Source organism: Camarhynchus parvulus, chromosome 10 (assembly GCF_901933205.1).
Source record: "Camarhynchus parvulus chromosome 10, STF_HiC, whole genome shotgun sequence".
Classification (NCBI taxonomy): Eukaryota; Metazoa; Chordata; class Aves; order Passeriformes; family Thraupidae; genus Camarhynchus; species Camarhynchus parvulus.
The window spans coordinates 8,916,296-8,941,887 of record NC_044580.1 but is presented as its reverse complement, the minus strand read 5'-3'; the positions used below and the strand labels follow the sequence as shown (position 1 = coordinate 8,941,887).

The following is a 25,592-nucleotide window of genomic DNA, read 5'->3' as shown; positions in this document are numbered from 1 at the left end:
CTGAAAGACTGTTACCAGCTCTGATATCATTTGCCCTTATCCAAACCCAAATTTAAAAAATAACACCAGGTTGTAAAGTTCTCTAGCAGTAGGTAGACAGCGTTATGTCTGCTTTAATCATAAAGGCATTCTATTGTGTATTACTAAAAGTAAATATGTTTGTTCTGACTTAGGTCACTTGAGTTCCTCATCCATATACCCTGTCTGCCTCGCACCATATTTGATAGTAACGTCCTGTTCGGACAACAGAGTGCGGTTCTGGAGATGCACTGTAGAGACTGACCCAAACAGCAGAACTGAGGAGAAGGAGACCTACCACTGGAGAAAATGGCCTTTAATGAATGATGAGGGGGAAGACAACAGCAGTACAGTGAGCATAGTAGGAAGGCCGGTTGCTGTTAGCTGTTCTTACACAGGACGTCTTGCAGTGGCATACAAACAACCCATACAGCATAATGGGTTTGTTTCCAAAGAATTTTCCATGCATGTTTGTATACTTGAATGTGAGTCTACTGGAGGATCAGAGTGGGTTTTGGAACAGACAATTCATCTGGATGATTTAGTTAAAGTTGGAAGTGTACTTGACTCAAGGGTCAGTGTGGACAGTAATTTATTTGTTTACAGTAAGTCAGATGCTTTTTTGAATAAAGACAAATACCTAGTGCCCAGTATCAAGCATTTGGTGCATTTGGACTGGGTTTCAAAAGAAGATGGTTCACATATACTGACAGTTGGAGTGGGTGCCAACATCTTCATGTATGGAAGGCTTTCAGGGATTGTAACAGATCAAACCAGCAGCAAAGAGGGAGTAGCTGTCATCACCCTGCCACTAGGCGGGAGCATAAAACAAGGTGTGAAGTCAAAGTGGGTGTTGCTGAGGTCCATTGATTTGGTTTCATCCGTGGATGGCACTCCTTCCCTGCCTGTGTCTCTGTCCTGGGTGAGAGATGGAATACTGGTGGTGGGCATGGACTGTGAAATGCATGTTTATGCCCAGTGGAAACACGCCGTCAAGTTTGGTAATGGAGAAAGTGACGTTTTTCCTTCTGAAGACTCAACAACACAAGATCCATTCAAAACAAGCGCAGTAGTGAAGAAGACCAGTGTAATTGATGGGGCAGGTGTTGTGGATGATGTTTTTGGCACTCCAACTGTAATTCAGGATGGGGGCCTCTTTGAAGCTGCTCATGTTCTTTCACCTACTCTACCCCAGTATCATCCAACCCAGTTGTTAGAACTGATGGACCTGGGTAAAGTTCGCCGAGCCAAAGCCATTCTGTCGCATTTAGTTAAATGCATTGCAGGAGAAGTTGCAATAGTCAAAGACACGGAAGCTGGAGAAGGAGCTGGTCCTAAACGCCATCTTTCCCGCACCATCAGTGTGAGTGGCAGCACTGCCAAGGATACCATTACTGCTGGGAAAGATGGGACCCGAGACTACACAGAGATAGACTCAATTCCCCCACTGCCGCTGTATGCACTGCTTGCTGCAGATCAGGATGCCACCTATGTTGCCGAAGAAACTTCTAAAATACCTCAGGGCTCTGAAGACCATGCAAAGAGAAAAACAGAGGATCAGTACTCAGATCTGTTCCAGATTCAACCTGTTACAACCGAAGACTTTATAGATTTTGAGCCTGAAAAGAGAGAGAGTAAATCCAAAGTTATTAATCTGTCACAGTATGGGCCAACTTACTTTGGCCGAGAACACGCCAGTGTCCTTTCAAGCCACCTGATGCACTCAAGTTTGCCAGGCCTCACTCGGCTGGAGCAGATGTTCCTTGTAGCTTTGGCAGACACTGTGGCCACGACAAGCACTGAACTAGATGAGAACAGAGATAAGAATTACTCAGGTTAGTAACTGACATATTATTGAATTGACATTCTTACAAAGGTAAACTTAGTCCTTGGGTATTTTGGGATAACAACGCTGAAAGATCGCATCACTTATCCAGGTTAGATACAGCAGGAAAGGAAAACAGACGTAAGTAAGAACTTGTAGTTCATACATAATAAATATCTTGTAGTTCAGGTTCTCAGCAGTCTTATGGCACTTTCATACATTCCTCACACACTGTTATGATAGCTTGTATCTATGCCTGCTGTAGTCAGCTACATGTTTAAAAGTGTGTTTCCTATGGCACAGGAAGAGATACCTTGGATGAATGTGGCCTGCGGTACCTGCTGGCCATGCGCCTGCACACCTGCCTGCTGACATCCCTGCCTCCCCTGTACCGTGTCCAGCTGCTCCACCAAGGTAACCCTCACAGCGTCTGCTTGCCTTTCATTTATAATGCCATACTTCTATTCTCTGCATATTCATTTTCTATTTCATTAAGGCCATTATTCTTGCAAAGGCTTGGTGTAGGCTTCCCTACATGCACTGTAAATAGCAAAAAAAGGATAGCTCTAGAATAGAAGATTCTGACCTATCCGGTTTGAGGCATGAATAAATTGCCCAACCAGATAAAACACAGATGGTATATGTAATTCATTGTTTCTGCTAGAAGAATTGAGACATTTACTTACATGAGCATGGGTTTATCTTAAGGAATATTTTATTATTTTCATCACAGTAGGGTGGGGTTTTTTTGCTCAATCTGAGTAAATGTTGGTAATACAGCAATAAGAAAACTTATTTCACAATAAAAGCGAAGAAGTTACCACCTAAAGAGCAGAGAGAAAGGTTTCTGGCCCAAAATGGGTCTGCCTCTGTGATAACAGAATATTTTTCCTTTGGTCCTTCAACATATAAATCTTTCATAGTTATGAATGGGGTACTGGAAAATTTTGAAAGAAGTACAGAGGAGAGGACATCCCTAGCAAGCAAAAGGTACTTCAGCTGTTCCTTTAAAAGCTCTACTTCCTTTTGAGGGAATCAGTGTCTCTCAGATGTACCCAACTCTTGGGTTGGAGGCCCCACTTTGCATCCCTGAAATGTTCCATTTACTTATTAGCAACTCTTAGTCTTCTGAATTGTATTGGTTTATGTTATTGTTTAGGCCTGTCAACTTGCCATTTTGCATGGGCTTTCCATTCTGAGGCTGAGGAGGAGTTGATCAATATGATTCCTGCTATCCAGAAGGGAGACCCACAGTGGTCTGAGCTGAGAGCGATGGGCATTGGTTGGTGGGTCAGGAATATCAACACTCTCCGAAGGTGCATTGAGAAGGTACTTTTTACTGGTTACAGACTCTAGCTCCATGCTGTTAGATGTGCCTACTACACTAAATTTCCAAGCCATCTAATGTAAAAATACATTTTTAAATGCTACAGTTTATTCAAAGAATCCAGGGGCAAAACAATTATCCTAGTACTCCAAATCCAATTACATAAGAGTCCTATATAAAACCCAAACAGTGTTCATTCAAGAAATACTGCTATTAGCTTAAGCATTTTTAAGCAATGGATTGCCAGAGGAATTTCACCTAATAGTATGAGTTACTGTAACAATTTTAAAGAAAATCATTTTTATTTGCACATTGCTAATGTCCCACTGTGCTTGAGAGGGGTTGCTTTCTGCAATAGTGCTGTATTTCTGACTCTTAAAAGCATTTGCAGCATAGAACTCTGTTAGATAGGAATAAAACATTCTCACAAATTACTTTGCTGCTTTGTAGAGATAACAGTCTACCTTCCCATCCTCTGTGACAAAGAACACAGGTTATTTAGCTAACAGCAGCTTTTATATTTTCTTCAACAATAGTAGACTTTGTTCACTACAGGTTGCAAAAGCTTCATTCCAGAGGAACAATGATGCCTTAGATGCTGCACTTTTTTACCTTGCTATGAAGAAAAAGGCAGTGGTGTGGGGTCTGTTTAGGTGAGTTCTGCTGACTTGAAGTTTGATTAAATCTTAATTGAACCAGGAATGCAAAACAGAACTCATCCAAGAGTAGAGTTTAATTTCAAGTAATGTTGTTCAAGTGATAGTATGCTAAGGTACATAATAAATAGCTCTATACATTGCATTTCTTTATGCAGGTCCCAGCATGATGAAAAGATGACTGCCTTTTTCAGCCACAACTTCAATGAAGACCGATGGCGTAAAGCTGCTTTAAAAAATGCTTTTGCTTTGTTGGGAAAACAACGTTTTGAGCAGTCAGCTGCATTTTTCTTGCTAGCAGGTTCACTAAAAGATGCTATAGAGGTATCTGCTTTTGAGAAATTAAGTTTCAGTTTCTGATTTGACCTGTTACTGCATCCTTACAAGCTGTCCTCTAATGAAGTTTTCACAATTTGTGGCAGCAGAAATGGGATGGTATGTCTACACAGGACCCCCTTTTGCCCTGCAGACATACCATTTACCTCCACACTACTGTGAAAAGCAACTGGGAAGCTGATTTGAAGGCCAGAATAATTGTTCAGATACCATTTCTCAGTGGAAGTACTCTTGGGAGTACTTGGAACTGTGACCCTTCTGGCAAAACTTTGTTTGAACTGCACAGTTAAGTTGTAGCACTCTGTTCAGCCTTGAGCTATTCTGCATGACCTCTTGGTTCAACATTAAGTAAAAAAAAAGAAGTCAAGAGTTCTCTTGTGAAGCAGTTCTGGGATCCCCTTTTAGTGAAGCTATGATGCCGCTTGCCACAAGGGAGGTGGGAACTGTGAGAAGGATCATAAGCTAAGCACTATCTCTCAGGAGAGGATGGCATTTAGAGAACTTTTAGACTATCTGCCTATTTATTTTCAGTATGTTTGTCTTCACTTGAGAATGTGTTTTCCTCAGAGATGTAATTCTACATGAGATGGTGTGAAAAATATCTTACCAGTGACATAATAACATGAAAGTTGGAGGATGCAATTATTCTACTAGATGGAATAAAAATAGACATCCTTATCTTCTGCCATATTATTTTTTTAATGCTATGTACTGCTATGCTTATTGAAATCCCTAAAATAGAGGAAAGTACACCTCTTTCCAAACAGAAGAAAATGTTACTTGGATATCTATCACTTACCACATTTTTGACCTGAAGATTAATTTATACTTCAAAGAACAAATAGGAGGAGAAAAAAAAATCTGTTCTGTAAACATATATTGCTATTCACTTTATTTTACAGAACTCCCCTTATAAAACAACCTTTTCCCCACTGCTTATCATAGGTGTGCCTTGAGAAAATGGAAGACATCCAATTGGCCATGGTCATTGCTCGTTTGTATGAATCAGAGTTTGAAACCTCTGTCACATACACCTCCATTCTCTATGAAAAGATTTTGGGTTGCCAGAAGGATGGAACTGGATTCAGCTGTACTAAGTTGCATTCTGATCCATTTCTGAGAAGCATTGCATACTGGATAATGAAAGATTACACACGAGCACTGGATACATTATTGGAACAAACACCCAAAGATGATGATGAAAACCCAGGTAAGGGAAAAAATAATAATCTGATAGGGCAAACATATTAAGAAAAAGAAGAGATGGTCTTCAACCTTCTAACACCAAACTTAGTTCCCGCTGTCAGCTAAGGTCAGGAGAACTGTCTTTGTTTAGCACTTCCATACAATCCTTTTCTAGTAATGAATGCTGGTTAGTCCTTTTTCCAGTGGACTTAAATTATTATTCTTACTTCTAGGAATTAGCAATATTGTAGCAAGATTTCCTATCCCATCTATTCAAGATTCATGTTAAGTGACAGGTGGCCACATAGGTTTCATATTCCCTCCAGAAATTTCCTTGGGGAAATCTCTACCTGGATGATCATCTCAGCTGCCTTACAGCTTAGCTGAGTGCAATGTAATTGCAAGGCAAATGATAGAATTTGTATCTTTTTATTCATTCAGCTGATACCTTTATTCTTTTTGTGGAGAATAAGTAATTATTTCATTTTATTTTGGTCACTAGACCCAAAATTGTCTTTGTGTGTTTTGATAAATCTCTAATGCAGGAAATAACTGCAAAACAGAATAACACCATCTAAAAGGCATTTTCAGTAGATGTCATATCTGTTTAATTCCTCAGTTATTGTCAAATCCTGCAATCCTGTGGTGTTCAGTTTCTACAACTATCTTCGCACCCACCCTTTGCTCATCCGAAGATACTTCAGCTCACCAGAAGGAACTCTCGCCACCTTAGGTCTAAAAACTGAGAAAAGCTTTGTTGACAAAATTAATCTTATAGAAAGAAAATTATTCTTCACTACTGCAAATGCTCATTTTAAAGTAGGCTGCCCTGTACTAGCCCTTGAAGTCCTTTCCAAAATTCCAAAAATAAGAAAAAAGTCACCTCTAGCTGGAGAAAAAGATCCATCCAGTCCTTCGGTCCAGGCTGATGTTTCAGATTCCAAAGCCCTACAAGATGGTGCTGGAAGTGGTGATATAGACTGGTCAAAACCCATTTCAACTTCGTTTGCTTTGGAGAGTACTGTTGAATCTTCAGCACAATTTGACTGGAGTCAACCAGCAGTAAAATTTGATGATGAGCCCCTTACTCTTGATTGGGGTGAAGACAAGAATGGATCAGATGAAGAAGACAAGGATCTTGGGATAATGATGAAAAAGTCTGATTCTAAGAGTGAAGATGAGAGGACCTCAGACACCAGCATGGCTCAAACACCACATGGGGAGGTTTCTGAGGCAGGAGACACTGAGGTTGATGTTATTGCTGAGCAACTGAAATTCAGAGCCTGTTTGAAAATCCTTATGACTGAACTGAGGACTTTGGCTACAGGTTATGAAGTGGATGGAGGAAAGCTCAGATTTCAGCTGTACAACTGGCTGGAAAAAGAGATTGCTGCTATGCATGAAATATGCAACCATGACACAGGGGACAAAGACTACTGTAAAACATATACCAAAGTAAATGGGGATCTGCTTGACCCTGAAGATATTATGGATAAGCCAGACATTGGCTCGTACGAACGGCATCAGATCGAAAGACGCAGGTTACAGGCAAAGCGAGAGCACGCTGAGAGGCGCAAGTGGTGGCTGCAGAAGAACCAAGCTCTGCTCAGAGTTTTCCTCAGTTACTGTAGTCTCCATGGGGCACAAGGTGGAGGTTTAGCATCTGTAAGGATGGAGCTGAAATTCTTGCTGCAGGAGTCACAGCAGGTGAAGCAAATTCAAAATTCATTTCTGCTGATGAATGTGAAGAGTTCTAGACTGTCAGTTATGTCAAATGCATGAGTTTGTGCCTAGATAGATGTTGCTAATGTTCTGTAAGTCTAATGGTCTTTATAATTTTAATGTTCCTGGAGAAAGAATTTGCTATTTTAGTGTGCTGCTTTTCCCAATACAGATTATTTGGTTCTGAAGAATCTGCTATATGACACTGAAGATCAGGCTATTAATGATTATGGAATATAAATGTTGCTGGTTTATATTGTTGCTGCAGCAATGTATGTGTTACTATGACATAATTTTCGTCACAATTTCTAGGTACCTATGTAATAAATTAAATTCACAGTTAGTGAAATAAAACAAAATCTCATTCGTAGACCTCTGCAAATCATGCAAAGGAGCTAGAAGGAATGGGGTGTTAGCTTCAAGGCTCAACAAATAATATAAAGTCAGACAGGGTACTACTCTCTTTACTCTGTTGTGGCATTTTCTACATTTCATACAAAAAGAGATATTTTACAGCAAATGTTAACTACACTGAGCTACAGCAAATAATCTGATACTGGGCAAGTCTTTTCACATGCTCTAGTCCTAGATTTCTCCTATTTAAAATAGGGGCAAAAGACAGCTGTTTTGGTGGTACTTGGCTTAGAATGTACATGAAATAATTTTTTAAAGTTCTGTTTGTTTCCCCTTGAGAAACTCAGATGAGTACATATTTGGCTTTGTTCCTAAACTCAGACCAGTGACCAGTTGTACCAACTTGTGCTACTGCAAGTACATTTTTAGTTACTGTTTCTTAACAGACAATGTCCACACTTCCTAATGAACTACATGAAAATACTCTTCCTGCATGAAATCAAAATGTGCTCCAGCAAACATGGCTGTCAGGTCTGAACCTTATAATTATAGTAAATAATAACTTGCTTTTGACAGTAAAATCTTGTCTGTACTGAGTAGACAGCAGTGGAAGAGGATAAATAATCTGGGAAATATATTTAAGATGTAAAATTATCTCTATTTTTTTTTCAAAGCAATGATTTAAAATACAATCTTTCTTTTAAAACAGGAAACTACTGTAAAGCAACTTCAGTCTCCTCTTCCACTACCCACAACACTACCACTGCTTTCTGCAAGCATAGCATCCACAAAAACTGTGATAGCTAATCCTGTGCTGTACTTAAACAACCACATCCATGATATACTTTACACTATTGTGCAGATGAAGTCACCACCACATCCTAATATTGAAGATGTCAAGGTAATTCATAGCTTTAATCTAAGGCCTAATGTTTGATGAAATGTAAGGGTAGCAGGAAAAGACAGGAATGAGTACAGGGTGAGTTTAGGAAAGTTTGCTTTTTTAACAGTTGGACAGTATCATTTTCTTCACACTGCGGATTTCATTGAACTTTCCAAGAAATCCTTGCATTTCCTCTTTTTAAGAACTGGACTGTTTCTGTTGCATTGTGAGGCAGAACCAGTTATTTTGTTATTCCTGGAGACTAAAGGAATTCATAAGCACATAATTGAGGTAAGAAAAGAGATTTTAGACAAAAATATTATATCATGACTACACAAACTTTTTGTATTTTATGTATATTGAGTAGCTGTTACTACATTGAACTGCAGTGTTGTGCAGCTTCCAGGAACCATTCCATCAAATTCATTGTCATAACAGGACATGCTTAATCACTACTTCAGTATGCTCATTTACTGTGGCTGTTCTGTATTAGAATCAAGTTAATTATCTTGAGATAATATTAGAAGGTGTTTACTGCCATCAAATTCTCTTGAACAAATAGTGTTGATTTTCTAAGCACTGTACTGCAAACTCAAAGTAACATTCAGTTACTATTTCTTGCACTTGCTTTAAAACTAGGACAGTCCTGCAGAACACGTTTCCAATACCCTTTAGAAAGAAATGTATTTTACTCACCTTTTATATGAAACATATTGCTCATTGGTTCTCTTTATTTTAGGTGTACACACTTCATTCTTTAGCAGCTTCACTTTCTGCATCCATTTATCAAGCACTATGTGACAGCCACAGCTACAGGTAAAGAGGGAAGTTTTCATACAGTCCTACATTTGCAGTATACTTTGGGCATCCTAAATGGAAATTCTTCCTGCATGTGACTTAAAAAGGGATTAAATGCTTGTTTATGGGTGAAGATACTTTTACACATTAAACATTGCTAACTTTGATATGCCCGATCAATTTTACACAGATAAAATAACACCATTCAGGGGTTTTCAGTAAACAGTAGGAAAATATGTCACTTGCACTTGGTATACTCACTTTCTCATCAGAAAAAAAATTTATTTGTATGTAGCAGTCAAACAGAAGCAAATCAGTTTACTGGGATGGTCTATCAAGGACTGCTTTTGAGTGATCGACGCAGACTGAGGACAGAAAGCATCGAAGAGCACGCAACTCCAAGCTCATCTCCTGCTCAGTGGCCTGGTGAGACTAAAATAAGGTTACTTTTAGCTCCACTGGACCAGCTCCATGTGCCAAAATGATTTCACTGTCCTGTATGAGGGATGAAATAGTTGATAATCCATGACAGATGTTTCTAGCTTAATTCTCAAAACAGTAACAGCCTTTCACTTTTTCACATATCAAAACAAATAAAAATAAATTGTGTACATGGAAAACACCTTCTTTGAAGAGGAGACCATGATCTTTAGGATAAACTTAATGACAATTTGTCACCACAAAATGTTTTCCTCCAGTCTGCCTAACCCCTTAGAAATGCTGCCTCTATTGTCTCCACAGTACTGTCCTGCATCTATGCTGTACTTCAAATAGCTGTCAAAGCATCTAATTCTGATGTACAAGCATAAACTGTGGAAATGGTGCAGGAATTTCATAGGCACACTAAACTGCCCATAGTATTTTCAGAGAAGTGCAATGGAAAAGTCCCAGACCCAAGAAGGCTTTTTATAATTTTGATCTTTATAATTTTAAGAAAACTGTTAATAGTATGTTTCATCTGAATAAAAGCATCATGTGGCTACTAGTGTTTACCATAAAGTGTAGCAGTAAAACATTTTCTTTTTGTCCATTTATCCTCCTACTCATTTAATCCCAGAACTTTTTCCTCTTTGCAGGTGTGAGTTCACTTATCAACCTGTTAAGTTCAGCTCAGGATGAAGACCAACCAAAGCTGAACATCCTGCTGTGTGAAGCTGTTGTGGCTGTGTACCTGAGCCTGCTGATCCACGCCCTGGCCACCAACTCGTGCAACGAGCTGTTCCGGCTGGCGGCGCACCCCCTCAACAGCCGCATGTGGGCTGCTGTCTTTGGTGGGGGAGTCAAGCTGCTCGTGAAACCCCGCAGGCAGTCTGAAAACATCCCAGGTACACTGCTCACCAAAGGTCACACCCATGGTGTGCATTTTGGGCCTCTTCTGGTAGGAGAGCCTTCCTTCCTTTTAAAGAACAGAATTTAAGAAACTACCAGCAAGAAAACACATTAACTAAAAAGCTGAAATAAATAATAGCCTCACAGTTGTCGTTTGTAATGGTATACAGCACATTTTGAATTTGCATTAAAACTGTATAGTTATTATAGCAATAAAAGTGATATTAGGTGCTTATTTATAACATTTTTCAGGCATTTCAGCCATTATTTTTAGGGAAAAAAACCCGGGTGATATAAATCAGTTAAATAGTTAAATATAAATCAGTTAAATAATATAAATCAGTATAAATCAGTTATTAACACATAAATCAGTGTTAATACCTATGGGTTTTTTATGGGAGATTAGTGTTGTTATTTAATGACTGCAATAAGTAGGAAACAATATTTCTGAAATCAGTTTCCATTGCAAGGTAGGATTTCACCTAGCACAAGACCACAGAGAATACCAACTTCATCTGGCAGAAAAACAGCTATGCATATGTAAGCTCCCACTAAACCCAGAGTTCTTCAAAGATGAGCACATGTTAATATGCTGCATGAGGAAAAGCAAAAGTGGAGATTGAATTCAGACTCTGAAGACAAAGACAGATACAACCATTTGTGATAAACTTCAGCAATACTCAAAATCACATCACACAGACTTTCAAATCACCAATAGGCTTGAAACTTATGCAAAAATTAGACATTCTCTCTCCAGAATATAAAACCAAACACTAATAAGGCATTGCACCATTACAAGTATGCACAACAGGTGTTTGTCATTCATGGAATAAGTTAAACTCATTTAGGGCAATTATGTTCATAAGATAATAGCATTAATAACTTCTGTAAGTTGTGTTCATTTAGATGTATTCTGTTTTTCTTTAACCTTCAAGCTGCTACAGCTTCTGATGTTTCAGAGGATGGTAATGAAGGTTTGTAAAGACTTGCAGTGTAGATGAGTGTTAGTAGTGGCTTTTTTGGACAACAGAATAGTTTTTAAATACCTAGCTCCCTTGTAATAAAGTAAGTGTAATATTCAATGTTGCCAGGCCAATAACACTTCAAAAAACAAATTCCTCATTAATATTTTGGTTACTATTAAGGCATTTTAAATCATAACCTTTAATTGTCAAAAAGCCTGTCTTTCTATTCAAATATTTTCTTTGCTACCCTAAGAATTCCTTGGTTTATATTTGAGTAACTTCTAATTGTGCAGCATATTGTTTAGTGATATTTTACATATTACTTTATTTCTCAACAAATTTTCTGACTTTTTCTCTCTTGAGAAATTTTTCAACTTAAAGACTTTTTAAAAGCTACATCTCCTAAGAACTTAATCCAGTATGTAAATGTAAAATCTATTTTTCAAAATATACCCAATGTCTAAATGCCACAGTTATTGAATTTATCATAATGAAATTTTTTTATGATTACACTTACTTTATGTAGGCTGGCTTTGATTCTAAATCAGTAGAAATTAGTACCAATAACAGTGGTGTTAGTTGCTTCAGTTATAAAATACAGACATTTTAAAGATGCAATACTAATATCAGCTTTTTTAACTACCTGAATTTAGCACCTCCTCTTCCTTCAGAAGAAATGGATAAACACCGCCGTCGGTTCAACATGAGAATGCTGGTGCCAGGCAGACCAGTAAAAGACAGCAATGTACCACCACCTGTACCTGCAGAAAGACCCTCTTACAAAGAAAAGTTTATTCCTCCAGAACTCAGCATGTGGGATTATTTTATGGCAAAGGTAATTGAAAATTCCATTAAGTTTTAAAGGACAAAAATAAAGTGAAAATTTTGAGCACTCTTAGTAGTAAGATGCAGAATATTATCCTGATAATAAAGGATAAAGAGCCTCCAAGTCCATTACTTCACTTTCAAAACATGCCTCTTGTCAGTAATAGTGATTAACACTTTCCCCCCCTTGCTAATTAATTGTATTTCTAGGGACATTGACTTATAGGTTAAATTGCTGTCATTTAAACTCTGTGGGAGTCATAAGTAAAGTCAGAGAAGAGATGAGAATATTGTTTTTATACAGACTTTTGCTTTGCATTGCAGCCCTTTCTCCCTTTATCAGACAGTGGTGTTATATATGATTCTGATGAAAGCATTCACAGTGATGAGGAAGAGGATGATGCTTTCCTCTCTGACGTGCAGATCCAGGAGCACACAGATGCCAATTCTTACAGGTCAGCAGAAATTGTCACTTCTGCACCATCCAACGTAATTGAAACAATTTTAGTACTGTGGGCAGACTTGTCTATGGCAATGGGATTACAAAAATTACAAATTCTCATCACAATAACAGTTCCCCATTTACTTGCCAGAAAAAAGGGATTAGGAAGTTAAAGTTGTGTGGTTTGCAGTTTTTTTGGGGAGGGGAAAACAACTGAGAAACACCCATTTTCATTTTTAAGACTCAACATAACGTACCACAATGCCAGCTCTAGAATAACGGTTTAGACTGCTGATTCAAGCATGCAGCTTTTCAATGAGGTGCAGGTTAATTACAATCTTTCTACAGTGTTTTTCTAACCTGTGTATTTGCTTGAAGAAGAAAAATACTCTGTAGATAACTCATAATGCTTTTTTAACATGACTAAATCTATTCTTTTTATACAGCTGGGCTCTTCTACATCTGACAATGGTAAAATTAGTTCTGCACAACATTAAGAACTTCTTTCCCATTGCTGGTCTGGAATTTACTGGTATGCTAAATCCTGCTTTACGTTTTATTTTTCTGTATGTATGTCTTTCTGTCAGACTTCACATTTTAATTCTAACTTTAAAATTAAAATAATCAAAAACGTTAAATATTACAATTGCCAGCATGTACATTTCCTTTTCAAGATTATTTTGGATGGTTATGTTATTATGAGGGTTTTATACTCACTGTAGCTTAATTTTTTTTTCTCTGAACCTTACTTCATTAATATTTCTGTTTAGATCTGCCTGTAACATCTCCATTGGGCATTGCTGTAATAAAAAATTTAGAACACTGGGAACAGATCCTTCAAGATAGAATGGACCAGTTTGAAGGCCCACCTCCAAACTACATCAATACTTACCCCAGTGACCTGGGTGTAGGGGCAGGACCAGCTCTTCTTCGCAATAAAGCAATGATTGAACCTGAGAACACACCTTTCAAGTAAGTATTTTTTGCCTAGAAAAAACACATTCTTTGATCACAGAAATTCTAAAGAGCATTTCCTCCTCATGTTAAACAGCCAAACAAAGATTGCTTAGCTCTTAGGTCTAGTAGCCAAAGTTTTACATAAACCATTTTCCCACATCCCTGTGTTCATTCTTATGCAGCTGCCAGTCTCCTGCAGCAGCCTTTACTTCCTCTGCTGCACCTCTCACAGCTGCAACAAGAAAGGAAAATGAGGAAAGAGCAGAGGTTGTAGGAATAGAGGCCAGTGGCTGCTGCTGGGAACACACTATTCAACCTGTTTTACTATCCCTTCAGTAGCTGTTGTCTCTCACTCTATCCAAGCAACAGAAGAGTTATATAATACATGCAGATGTGTGGGGGAGGAGAAAGACAGTTGTACTAAGGTCCTTTTAAGGCTAATCCTCTTGTGTTTAGACAGTGTCATGCCTGGAGGTGTCTGTAAATGCAGATAGCGAAGTGTGTTTTCAACTCAAAAATAGCTTGCTTTTCTCAATATATTAAACTACAACTGAGTCAAACAGTGCTGGGGGCAATTTTGGGTGCCACAATACAATAAGGATATAAAACTATTCGAGAGCATCCAAAGGAGGGCAGTGAAGGTGGTGAGGGGTCTGGAGGTGAAGCCCTGTGAGGAGTGGCTGAGGGCACTGGGTCTGTTCAGCCTGGAGGAGACTGAGGGCAGACCCCACTGCAGGTACAGCTTCCTTGTGAGGGGAAGAGGAGGGGCAGGCACTGATCTCTGATCCCTGGCAGTGACAGGACACAAGGGAATGAATGGCCTGAAGCTGTGTCAGTGGAGGCTTAGGTGTGTAATTAGAAAAAGCTTCTTCACCCAGGAGGTGGTTGGGCACAGGAACAGGCACCCTCCCTTCTGCTCAGGATACTCTGTGTTTCTTTCTTTCTTCTGTTTTATCCAGATCAAAGGATTACTCAGCTCTTCCCGCAAAAAGGCTCTGGCATTTTCTTGTGAAGCAAGAACTTCTTCAGGAGACTTTCATAAGATATATATTCACAAAGAAAAGAAAGCCGAGTGAGGTAAACAAAGGATGTAACTTTTTTTTTCAAAACAAAGCTCAATTATAACTGTTCCTCAGTCTTCTCAGTATTTAATTTTTCTTCTCATTTTTCATTGATATTTCAGTTTCTCTTATTTAACAATGTTTGGATTTTTTTCAAAATCAACATGACTGCCATGTTGTTGATTGGGATATCAACTGAACCAAATATTTTTAAACAAGACATATCTAACCTATATTTGAATACTAAATAATAAATAATAAAATAATTATACTAAATAATACAATTTAGTATTTGAATACTATCCTAATAAACAGAACATTTGCAATAACAGTAATAAGCAAAGAAATTTGAAAATTCTCTTTTTTTGGTGTTTTATACTGAAAAAGAAATTTAAATGTGCTATTCATTTCTGTATATGTATATATGCATGAATAATATATACATATAAAGGTAATATTATATAGTAATATATAATATGGGGCTTTACAAATTGTACCAGTTATGACTGCTGTGTTCTAACTGAAAATTTTAGCAAACACATAAATATCATGGGAAATAAGTATATTATTTAATATCTTTTAGAATTCCTGTAAGTATGGAGTTTGTGTGTGTATTACTCCTCCATTTATTTACTATATCATACATTTTGTGTTCATTTAGGAGGCATTACATTTTAAGTGAGTTTGTTTAGATTCCTGTCTTAGCTTCTGTGCCTTTTATAAAAAGTTAAAAATACATTTGTCATCATTTACTGACAGAGTGGCCTTTAAAATCTAGTTTGGAATGTTTCATTCTTTTTTTATATTTGTTTGTGCATGTGTTTTGTGTTTGTGACTGTGTGATGTTATGTAGTCTGTAGAAGATCGTGTGGAGCAGGTCAAACAAAACTGCGTAGCAGAAGATCACAAAAACAAGGTAGTATCCCTTCTCCCAAACCTCTAGCACATTCTTAAAAGTTCTGTGGAACTGGCTTTTTTTCTAATGTGACTAACAGAAGCTGTGTGTTCTGTGTAGTCTGTGTGACAGGCTTTTAATCCATGAACTAACTTCGGATGTCCTGACAATTGGGATGAGTGAACACCTTGTAAATAGTGTTGCACACACAACTTTGTGTTTCTTACACTCAAATATCACTTTTGGCTACTAGAACACCAAAGAGTATGAGAAGTCTAACGTTTAGCTACAGAAACAATGCTAAGGCCACTGAACTTTTCTTGCATGAATTTTGTTTAGATTTTTGCACTCTGAATGTGTCACTACAAAATGGACTTTCACACTAATTGAAGATTTTTATAAATGTTTTGTAGGTTGAAGCAGATCTTGGATACCCTGGAGGAAAAGCAAAAATCATTCACAAAGAATCAGATATGATAATGGCATTTGCAGTTAACAAGGTAAGCCTCAAATACTACAAGAAATGTAATAAAATATCTTAATTATAGTTAGTATAAATTTTGTGTTTGTGCTGCATAGGCAAACAGCAATGAAATTGTTTTGGCATCTACACATGATGTTCAAGAACTTGATATTTCAGCTCTACTGGCTGCTCAGTCATTTATATGGATTGGGGAAGAATATGACAGAGAGTCTAAAAGGTAGGATTGTTTCTTTGTGGTTTTATTAATAAGAATATTGATTTTCTGTGAGGCTGTGTCTATGTATGGGTACCTGTGTAAGCACAAATGGAGCATACAAAAAACATTAATAACTCTTCTTCAGTAGGTTTCAGATTGCTTTGCAAGTGAGAGAAGGCAAAAGAATAATTACTGTCTTTAGGAATGCATGCACTGCACAGTGGAGTGAAATCCCATGTGGTGCATAAGATAATGAAGGAAATGCTACCTTGGACACCCTGCAGTTCCCTTGCATCAGTACGGTGTGGAGGGCAGCTCTGGGAGCTGATGCTGGCAGTTCTGTCCCCTCCATTCCTGTGCTGAGAGCTGTGAATGCATCAGCTGCAGCAAGCACTCCTCTGTACCAGCTCCCTGCATGCACAGGTCAGGGGCAGCCCAACAATATTCTTCTAAGGGAAGCTTAGATTCTTATATTGGGATCATCTCTTGAGATTAAACATAGATAGATTTTGGGGCTCATGGAAAGAATTTGTACAGCATAAGTGCAAGAATTATCAATTTATAGCCTCATTATTGTCACTTCCTCTACCCACTGCCATTAGGCTCTTGACAAATAATTAAAGATTATTAGGAGCAAAGAAATTTTTGTTTAAAGCAGAACTGTTCTTTTGCAGTTCCGATGACGTTGACTTCCGTGGTTCTACCACAACACTGGCTCCCTCAAGTGCACCATCATTTGGAGTGAGTCAGATCCAGCCATCTCCATCCATGCCCTGGCTAGGCACTGGGCAAACCAGCACCGGAGCTGGTGTGGTGAGTACTTCTGTGTGTGCAGCTCAGGAGAGCAGGTGTTTATCATCTGTTATTACTAGAGAGACCTAGTGTGCATTAGTCATCATACTGTCAATCCAGTATTGACATAAAAGGCCAACAGCAACCAAGACCTAGCCAAAAGAAGGCCAAGCTAAGCGTTTTCTCATATATTGTGGCACAGAATTATTGTGATATAGAAAATAATGGGTCAGTCTGGGTGGTTTATTGTGGGAAATAGTAAGGGTAAGAAGATTTTCAGAAGGCTGGGAAAGTAGGCCTTAGAAACAGAAAGAGAGAAATTGAAGCTAGGTGCAGCTGCAAAGTCTGAAAGTAGAAAAGTTACAATAGTACAGCAAGCAAGGATATGAAACAATAGTTTAAGTGTTAGGCTTGGCCAAGATAGATCTTAAGACTGCAGAAAAATATGCTTAGCAAGATAGCAGAAGGTTTTAAGCTTAGTAATGAAGTATTGTGTATTGTTAATAGAAAGCATACAAGCAAGCATTGTGTGAAGTAGGTGTACATGTGCTTTTAGAGATTTGCTAGAATAGTTGTCTGTAAGCTTTAGCAATATGCTATTGGCTAGAAAGTTTTTAAAATGCTCTGTAGCAAAGAAATCTTTGGCTGCTGCTGGCAAATGTGAGCTGTTGCCATCTTCCAATATCTCAGCCACGTAATGAGACTGGTGCTGCAATAAAGCTCAAGGAACATATCCCAGCAGTCCCATCCTGTTTGTGAAAAACCACCAACAGTTTTCTTTCTTATGGGAATTTTGATGTAGGACCGTTCAAATAATGTTAGCTTAATAGATTATTTTTTTTAACTAGGGGACACTTACCATGTAATAGTATAAACAAAATTGAATAGTGTGTTTGTATTTTTCAAAATTATTTTAATTTTTCTTTGTTTCATATAAAGCTGATTAAAAGAAATCTGAATAACGTCAAGAGAATGGCTTCACATCCAGTCCATCAATATTGTAAGTGAATCATTAGTATGGAATTTGTAATTTTCTACAAAATACTGTACTATTAATTATCATCTTTTAATCTTAGATCTTACAGGAGCACAAGATGGAAGTGTCCGAATGTTTGAGTGGACAAGGCCACAGCAGCTGGTGTGCTTCCAGCAGGCTGGGAATGCCAGGGTGACAAGGATGTATTTCAATGCCCAGGGAAATAAGGTAAGTACAACATGTAAGGTTTTGGTGGGGGTTGGAGTTTTTATTCATAAGGAAATGTTTGGTTGTGCTGTGACCTCTAAAGCAGTTTTACTGCTGCCATGCAGAACTCTTAGGATGCCCTAGAACAATGATGTTGTGTTGTGCATTTTGGCTGCATGTGGGAGCTTTGTAATAGACCCTGACCCTTATTCTGCTTTCTCTTCTCTCAGCTCCACACTGCTATCCCATATCCTATTTGGCACATTTTCACACTGTTTGTTCTCCCTCTTCAGAAATCTGTGTTCCCATGTGGTGACCTTTTTAAATTAAATATTTTTTAAAAAACTGCAGAGATTCCTTATTTTATAGATGCACAGTTGTATCAATAATAGAATCATTAAGGCTGGAAAAGACAAAAAGTTTGTCAAGTCCAGCTGTCAGTCAGTATAGGTCTTCAAGAAGTGCCTCCCACTTTGCATTCTGGCCAAGATAAAGTTTTCACAGAATGCAATACCTAGAAGAACCTGGAAGACAGGGATAATTCAAGCCATGAGTTGAAGGCTGTGAGTGTACTCCACTAGAGTGGAGAGCAGAAAGTACAAAAAGACATGCTTTGGCCAGAAGTGACTCTATGAGGGCTATGAAATGCAGAAAGAGGAGTAGAGAAAGAAATTGGGAGGAATATCCACATCTTCAGTTTTTCATGTTGACCATTCTATTATTTTAAAAGGTCCTGTCTGCACTTTTACTCACAAAATATTTCACTTCATTATAGTTAAAAACTATAAAAAGTGAATTAAAGGTGTTTGGGCATGACTGTACATAGCTATGAAACAGCACAGGTGAAATATCTCACAGCATATCTATTTTCAGGTGGCATAGAATGTCATTTAAACTTATTCTAAAAATGTGTTTTGAGATACTGCAATCTTACCATTTGGTGAGAGTCAATCTTAAGTCAGAAATTAAGATGTACTTGTTGTTACTGTGCTTCACATGAAGGTCATTCAGGCAGGTCTTGTGAAACACAACTAAAAAGAGCAAATATAAAAAGTATTTCAAAATATTTCTATGATTATTTTGTAAAATACAGAGCATGCTGATTGAATATACAATATTAAATGTTATTCATTTGCTTAATAAATATAGCTCACTCCTTTTACCATTCATGACTACAATCTTCCCACAATTGTTCTTATCATGCTTTTATGGCATGCTATCACACATCTGACTTTTTAAAGCATTTTCAAGTAGAGTCATGGAGTAATGATGCTTTTGTTAGCTTTAGCATCTAACATTAGGATTTGAAAAATAAGCTTCCATGCTTTCTCCATTTCCAGAAAAGAATGGGGTATGCAGGAGAGCATCAATCATTAAATAATCATTAAAAAATCAGCACTGAACTTACTTGGCTTCTAAATAGTTTTTATTTTTTATCTTGATAATCATTGTTATTGATATTCAATTTGCAGGCAAAGGTTTGGTGGTTCAGGGGTTTTTTTCCCAGAAGTTAGCAGTTTACTATCATGAAGCATCCAGTAACCACCATGTCATGCTAATAAATGCAGTTTATTCCTTGCAGTGTGGTGTTGCTGATGGTGAAGGTTTTCTAAGTATTTGGCAAGTAAACCAAACCACCTCAAATCCTAAGCCCTACCTGGTAAGTAAACAGATTTTTTTTTGTTATTATTATTATTATTGTAGAGAAAAGCAAAGTCTTTGAAACTTGAGACAGGCCCAGAGCACAGGAATTAAATGAGACATATTTGATTTTGCTGCTTTTTAATTGGCACACTTCATCAAAACCGCGGAGTGTCAATGATGCATCTTTGCAAAACCAATTGCACCATAACCATAAGCTACAATGTAATTACAAATACTCCTTCAACATTGCCGGTGTTTAAATTAATAATCAGAGCCACAACTAATGACTTTATAACCCCAAAACTTAGTAAAAATACACTCTTCAATAAATTTTACTGCTTCTTAACATGAAGACCATGCTTAATTTAAAACTCAGGCTGTTGTCATACACTATACTGCAGATTTGTTCTTTGTCACTTATTGTAATATCCTTTCATTTTGTACTGGATTTTAATCCATTGATCCATTCTCAGTTTCAAACTGTCAGTTTTTAAGTTCTGTTTCAAAGACTCATTGTGTTTTACTATCACTGACATCAGACTGTCAGTTGTTAACTTTTGATGCAAATAACAACTGGTAAGATTGCACTTATTCTGTTTGTTTTGTTTTTCATAGAGTTGGCAGTGCCACAGTAAAACCACAAGTGACTTTGCATTTATAACCTCCTCAAGTCTAGTTGCTACATCGGGACAATCCAATGATAACAGGTGTGTTTAAAGAAACAATGAAGAATTTCAAAACTACTTTTTCATCTCCCTTAACTTGCTAAGCTCTTGGGCATTAATATGTGGCTGACATTTTAAGGCTCGTTGTTCTAAGTTTTGTTACAGTTTGAACTTGCTGGATAATTTCTTTGAATATAATTTCTCCAATTGCTTGTTTCCAAGTTTTGTTTGAGTGAGGAGTTGTCAATAATTAACCAGTTTTTTCAGGTTGTATTGCCAATGCAGCTACTTTGACATGATGCTGTTGCTGGGGGTAGAAATCTGTTCAGCAAAACAAGATAATTCTTTTTCTCTCAAAAGAATAATTTCTATAATTATTTGATACAGTCTTTGATCTGTGCACATTTTAAGGGTAGAAGGTATAGTTCCACTAAGCAGCATAAAAGAGCAAAGAAGATAATTAAAACTCTTCGTTCTTTGGAAATGCTCTCCAATGACTGCAGAGTGTTCAATTCTGCCTTCTAGACTGACATAAAATGGGAGCACTTTTGAAGTCATGTCACCCCATGAATCACCTGGTAATAGGCCATAATGATTTTGGTTTTTTCTCCCTCAGAAATGTGTGCCTCTGGGACACCTTGGTTTCATCTAGTAACAGTCTTATACATGGTAAGTCCTGTGGTGAAAATTAAACCTCTGCTTCTTACTGACTAAGGAAATAGAGCTTGTGTGTGCGTTTGGGGCAAGGGGAAAACCTTATCCTGGGGAACAGATCTAAGTTTGTGTTGCACACTAATACACGCACCTGGTTCTGCATGTTCTCTACCATGATGTTAATCTGCTCTATATGGAAAAGTATGAAGAAAGAACATTATGATGTTTGGGTTGGAAGGCACCTTAAAAATCATCTCTTTCCTCTCCCTTTGCCATGTGCAGGGATGCCTTTCTCTAGACCAGGTTGCTCAAGATCAGCTATACTTTTTCTAAATCAGGAATTTATCCGAACTTCATATAGTGAATTTTATATTTTCTCAAACTTTAAATTCAGGTATGACTCTCTATTCTAAAGTAACTTAGACTGCATATCATGCTTTCTTGTGCATTAGATCTAGGTATTTCTTATGAGAGCACTAAGCTGTCAGCTAAGACATTACCCATATAAAGGAATGTGTCTGCAAAGTTAGAAAATATTCAGGTAGCAAGTTATAGAAGAAAGTCATTTTAAGATTGAGAGCTACTTACAGTTTCAAATCTTAAATTCTGACATCCTTCTTCCTCAGCCTTCACTTGTCATGACCATGGTGCCACAGTACTTCAGTATGCACCCAAGCATCAACTGCTCATTTCTGGAGGTAGGAAGGGATATATCTGCATCTTTGACATCAGACAGAGGCAAATCCTTTTCACCTTCCAAGCACACGAGTCAGCTGTTAAGGCCCTTGCCCTGGATCCTTCCGAGGACTATTTTGTCACGGGCTCAGCCGAAGGCAACATGAAGGTAAGGCATGGAGGAGCTGGCTTCTGGAGGAGGGTATTGTCTTATGGAAATAGCCAGAGAAATGCAGTAACAAACAAAAACAATCCTCAAAATCCCAAACCTATACTTAATGTATAGCCTGCTTTACATTTATGCTGTGAACTGAAATGTACTGGTAGGCTTCTAAAGCAAGTAGGTTTTTTCCCCCCTCTAAAGAATAGTCTTCTTAAGGTTGTGAGACTAATTTTAAGTGGATAAAGCAAAGTGCACAGTTCTGAAATCTTACCTTTGTTTTTCACTCACTTAAAAATATTCTGGCTTTGCTGTTGGACATTTATTTGTAACACAGGGGGCGCTCAGCAACTTCAACATTGTGTGAAGTTTCTGTATCACCAAGTTCTATTTTTTCTCCTGATGCTGTAGCCCCAGACAGCTACTGAGAGGTCAGAGTAACAAGGAACAACCACCAACATGAAAACAAATGAACAAAACAAACAAACACCAAAAAAACCCAAACCACCACAGAAATACAGTCCCTGTTGTAAGGGCCATTTTACCTGAATACTAAGGGAAGGAAATACAACGTGGTAAAGGGAAGGTGGATACAGTTTCTTTCCTTTTCTGGATGACTGCTTTACAGGGCCTTTCATGGCCTGGCCTTGCTGAGGCTCCTGCTACTTAGGACACAGCAGGCAGCTATGCTTCCTAGCTCTCTGCACATTTACTAATTGTGCAGCTTACTCTCTGCAGCATTCCTTAGCAGGAAAGCATTTCCAGCTGCTAAAAAGCTGACAGTAGTCATCTTGAATGAAAATGCAACCTTTCTATTTCTGCATCTTTCCTGGGGGGCAGCTGGGAGAAGGACTCTGATCAGGAAACTTCACCCTGATAGGGAAGCTTCACCCTGCCCAATACCCAGCTGGTCCACAGTAAGGCAGCCTTACACTGCATCAGCAGCCTCTCAAGACTCTTGGACTTGTAGTAATTATTGCAATGAGGCAATAAAAAAATATCCTTTATCTTTCTCAATAGAGTTTAGAACAGCCAGGAATCTGAAACATTGGGGGGAAAATACAAATCCTTTAATATTTATCTCCTTTTGTAATTCTTTTGATACAGGTGTGGAGACTGACCGGCTACAATTTAATTCATTCATTTAAAAATGAACATGCTAAGCAATCCCTTTTCAGAAATATTGGTGCTGGTGTCACCCAGATTGAGACTGTGCAAGGCAATCGTATCTTCTCCTGTGGAGCAGATGGCACACTGAAAATGAGGGTCCTTCCCAATGCTTTCAATGTACCTTCAGGCATTTTTGACATTCTGTAGCGTTCTGTGAGCTAATCCTGGTTTCTATAATGTCCCTATGAGTAGCTAAAAACACAGTGATATGCACTGTGGAAAGAAACATTGTGTTTCCTTTCAAATCAGTTACTGCAGCATTAAGTGTTATGGGGAGAAAACCAACACTTTTACAGCAGGTATATTTTGAATATGCCCATAAGGATCACTGGGGAGGAAATGCATGTACTGGATTGTAAAAGCAAGGAATTCAACCCAGTATTGTTGGTCATGGGGGGTTATTGCTCAGTAACCCACAAGCTGCATTTTGTGAGTGTTGTAAAGATCCTGACAGTTGTCAGTCACTTCACAAGCACTGTGGCTCTACAAGTCAGTAAGCATTTCTGACGTGATTCTGATTACTTTTATTCCAGTTTTTCCCACTAAATGAAGCATGTATACAACTTCTCATTGTAAAATAGTTTAGTTTTAATTAAGGGTACTCAGTGTATTTGATTTCTGCAGGAAGTATAATGGATGCAAATGCCGTGGAACATGTGCAATCAAGGATGTACTGTGAGAGATGTATCATTTTATGCTGAGATTCTTTTCCCAGTTAGTATTATTGCACAGTTGATACTGTAACTTGCACATCAATATATTTTTAAATGCGATGGGGTTTAATTTGCACAGTATTTTCCTTTCTTTCTGAGCTATGTTTTCTATTGGACACCTGCCTTTACTTTAGGAATGTATTGTAAGCACTAAATGTTTGTAGTGAAGACATTCAGCATTTTAGTCAGCTTTGAGTTTTGAAAATCATTTGTCCAGAAAATACTTCATTAAATGAAGCTGTTAAGAGAATACCAATGGAACATATAATGCCACATTTCAGATGAATGTCAGGCTTTATGTGGCCAGCTAGTAAATAGTGGATAAAACTGGTAATTAAATTATTACCAGCGTATATTGTATAAACTATGCAGAGTTCAATATTGTTTGCTTGTAATATAACTAGCTACTGTTGTCAGATGTATTTTTCTGTTGTAAACAAAAAACATGTTCTTCAAGGACTGGAATGGATGTCTGTGTATTTAAATGTTAACAAACTGTCTTATTCTTCCAATGAAATTTTGATGTCTGTGCTGTATTGTAAGATATACTAGAATAAAAATCACCTATCTCCAAAGGTGATTTTAAATTGCAGCTTGTGAAGTAGGAGAAGTATGAAAAGGAGGAAGGGTAAATGTCATTGTTTAGTTTTCCCTTTGTAAGTTAAATAAATTACTTTTATTTCATGAAACAGCCCATTCTAGAACTCTTCCTTATATTTAAACAGATTTATCTAAATCTCCAGTACATTGACTGGATACTTCCTTTAACTTGACCTCAGACTGTACTGAAATAAAAAAGATTAGCTGTTTACATTTTCTTTTCAGCTGTTCTTGACAAGTGCAAGGTTAACAGAATTAAGTTCCACAGCTGCAAGAAGAAGACAAAAGAGGTAGAATTTCCTTGCTATTCCTCCTCCAAGAGATTGATCCAAGTGTTTCAACAATGTTATGCAGGAGTTTACCATGCTTTGAGATAGGTACATTATCTAGAAAATACCACATCTGACTTTGTATTTGCCCAAGTATATTGCTGACTTTAGGGGTATTTTAGCTGTATTATGGTATTAGTGCCACAATTCCATTTTTTAAAAAATAGCACAATCAAACAAACATGAAAAAACTCCCAACCAAAACCTTCATGCCCCCATAAAAGTCACAAGCAGCCCACAGAACTGTAGCTCTGATTGTGAAGTGTCACACAGGTGTAGGTAGAATTTTTAGTCTGTGAGTTCTGATATATAAGCTAGTTCAAAGTATTAATTATGATTTTCTTTTCCCTTCTGCATCTCTCTCCTTAGCATGCAAGGCCTTAGTGATAACAGCAAGTATCCTGAGAAGAGCCCAGCCATCCCTGTGCCACACACTGGAGCTTAGCTGCAGCAGAGGGATTCCTCCAGCACATTTACTAAACAAGGTTCTGCAGGCACAGACATTCCCAAATTCATTAATCCCTTCAACAGGGCCTGGATCACACAGGTATTAAACAGCTCAGTGCAGTTCAGGATTTAAGTAACACTTTGCTCCTAAGTATTTGAGTGCACTCCATGAACTTTAGGAATATGCACAGGCAGCTTAGAAATTCAGGCAGACAGATAGATAAAACAACAGGAGAGAATTTTGTTCCAACATTAAATTTAGAAATCTGAAATACCAGAACAAAATTAAAATAAAAAAGTTC

At 37.8% G+C, this 25,592-nt stretch overlaps 1 protein-coding gene across 4 annotated transcripts in view; it reads left to right on the top strand.

Moving 5' to 3' along the window:
* DMXL2 (Dmx like 2) overlaps positions 1-25,036 on the top strand; it is a 47,934-nt gene extending 22,898 nt beyond the window's left edge. Inside the window, exons 18-45 of one of the 4 annotated variants that reach the window (XM_030955031.1) lie at positions 174-1,853; positions 2,147-2,257; positions 3,003-3,172; positions 3,726-3,823; positions 3,985-4,150; positions 5,108-5,372; positions 5,967-7,054; positions 8,133-8,324; positions 9,046-9,122; positions 9,400-9,530; positions 10,181-10,429; positions 11,369-11,407; positions 12,052-12,233; positions 12,548-12,678; positions 13,112-13,197; positions 13,436-13,637; positions 14,582-14,699; positions 15,537-15,599; positions 15,992-16,078; positions 16,158-16,279; positions 16,933-17,071; positions 17,990-18,050; positions 18,127-18,254; positions 19,816-19,893; positions 20,493-20,584; positions 21,159-21,211; positions 21,823-22,040; positions 23,139-25,036. In XM_030955031.1, coding sequence (XP_030810891.1) covers positions 174-1,853; positions 2,147-2,257; positions 3,003-3,172; positions 3,726-3,823; positions 3,985-4,150; positions 5,108-5,372; positions 5,967-7,054; positions 8,133-8,324; positions 9,046-9,122; positions 9,400-9,530; positions 10,181-10,429; positions 11,369-11,407; positions 12,052-12,233; positions 12,548-12,678; positions 13,112-13,197; positions 13,436-13,637; positions 14,582-14,699; positions 15,537-15,599; positions 15,992-16,078; positions 16,158-16,279; positions 16,933-17,071; positions 17,990-18,050; positions 18,127-18,254; positions 19,816-19,893; positions 20,493-20,584; positions 21,159-21,211; positions 21,823-22,040; positions 23,139-23,348 — 6,236 coding nt within the window. In that variant the 3' untranslated portion in view covers positions 23,349-25,036. The remainder of the gene's footprint in view (positions 1-173; positions 1,854-2,146; positions 2,258-3,002; positions 3,173-3,725; positions 3,824-3,984; positions 4,151-5,107; positions 5,373-5,966; positions 7,055-8,132; positions 8,325-9,045; positions 9,123-9,399; positions 9,531-10,180; positions 10,430-11,368; positions 11,408-12,051; positions 12,234-12,547; positions 12,679-13,111; positions 13,198-13,435; positions 13,638-14,581; positions 14,700-15,536; positions 15,600-15,991; positions 16,079-16,157; positions 16,280-16,932; positions 17,072-17,989; positions 18,051-18,126; positions 18,255-19,815; positions 19,894-20,492; positions 20,585-21,158; positions 21,212-21,822; positions 22,041-23,138) is intronic. The other 3 variants (XM_030955032.1, XM_030955033.1, XM_030955034.1) reach the window with 3 other exon arrangements.
* The last annotated feature ends 556 nt before the right edge of the window (positions 25,037-25,592 follow it).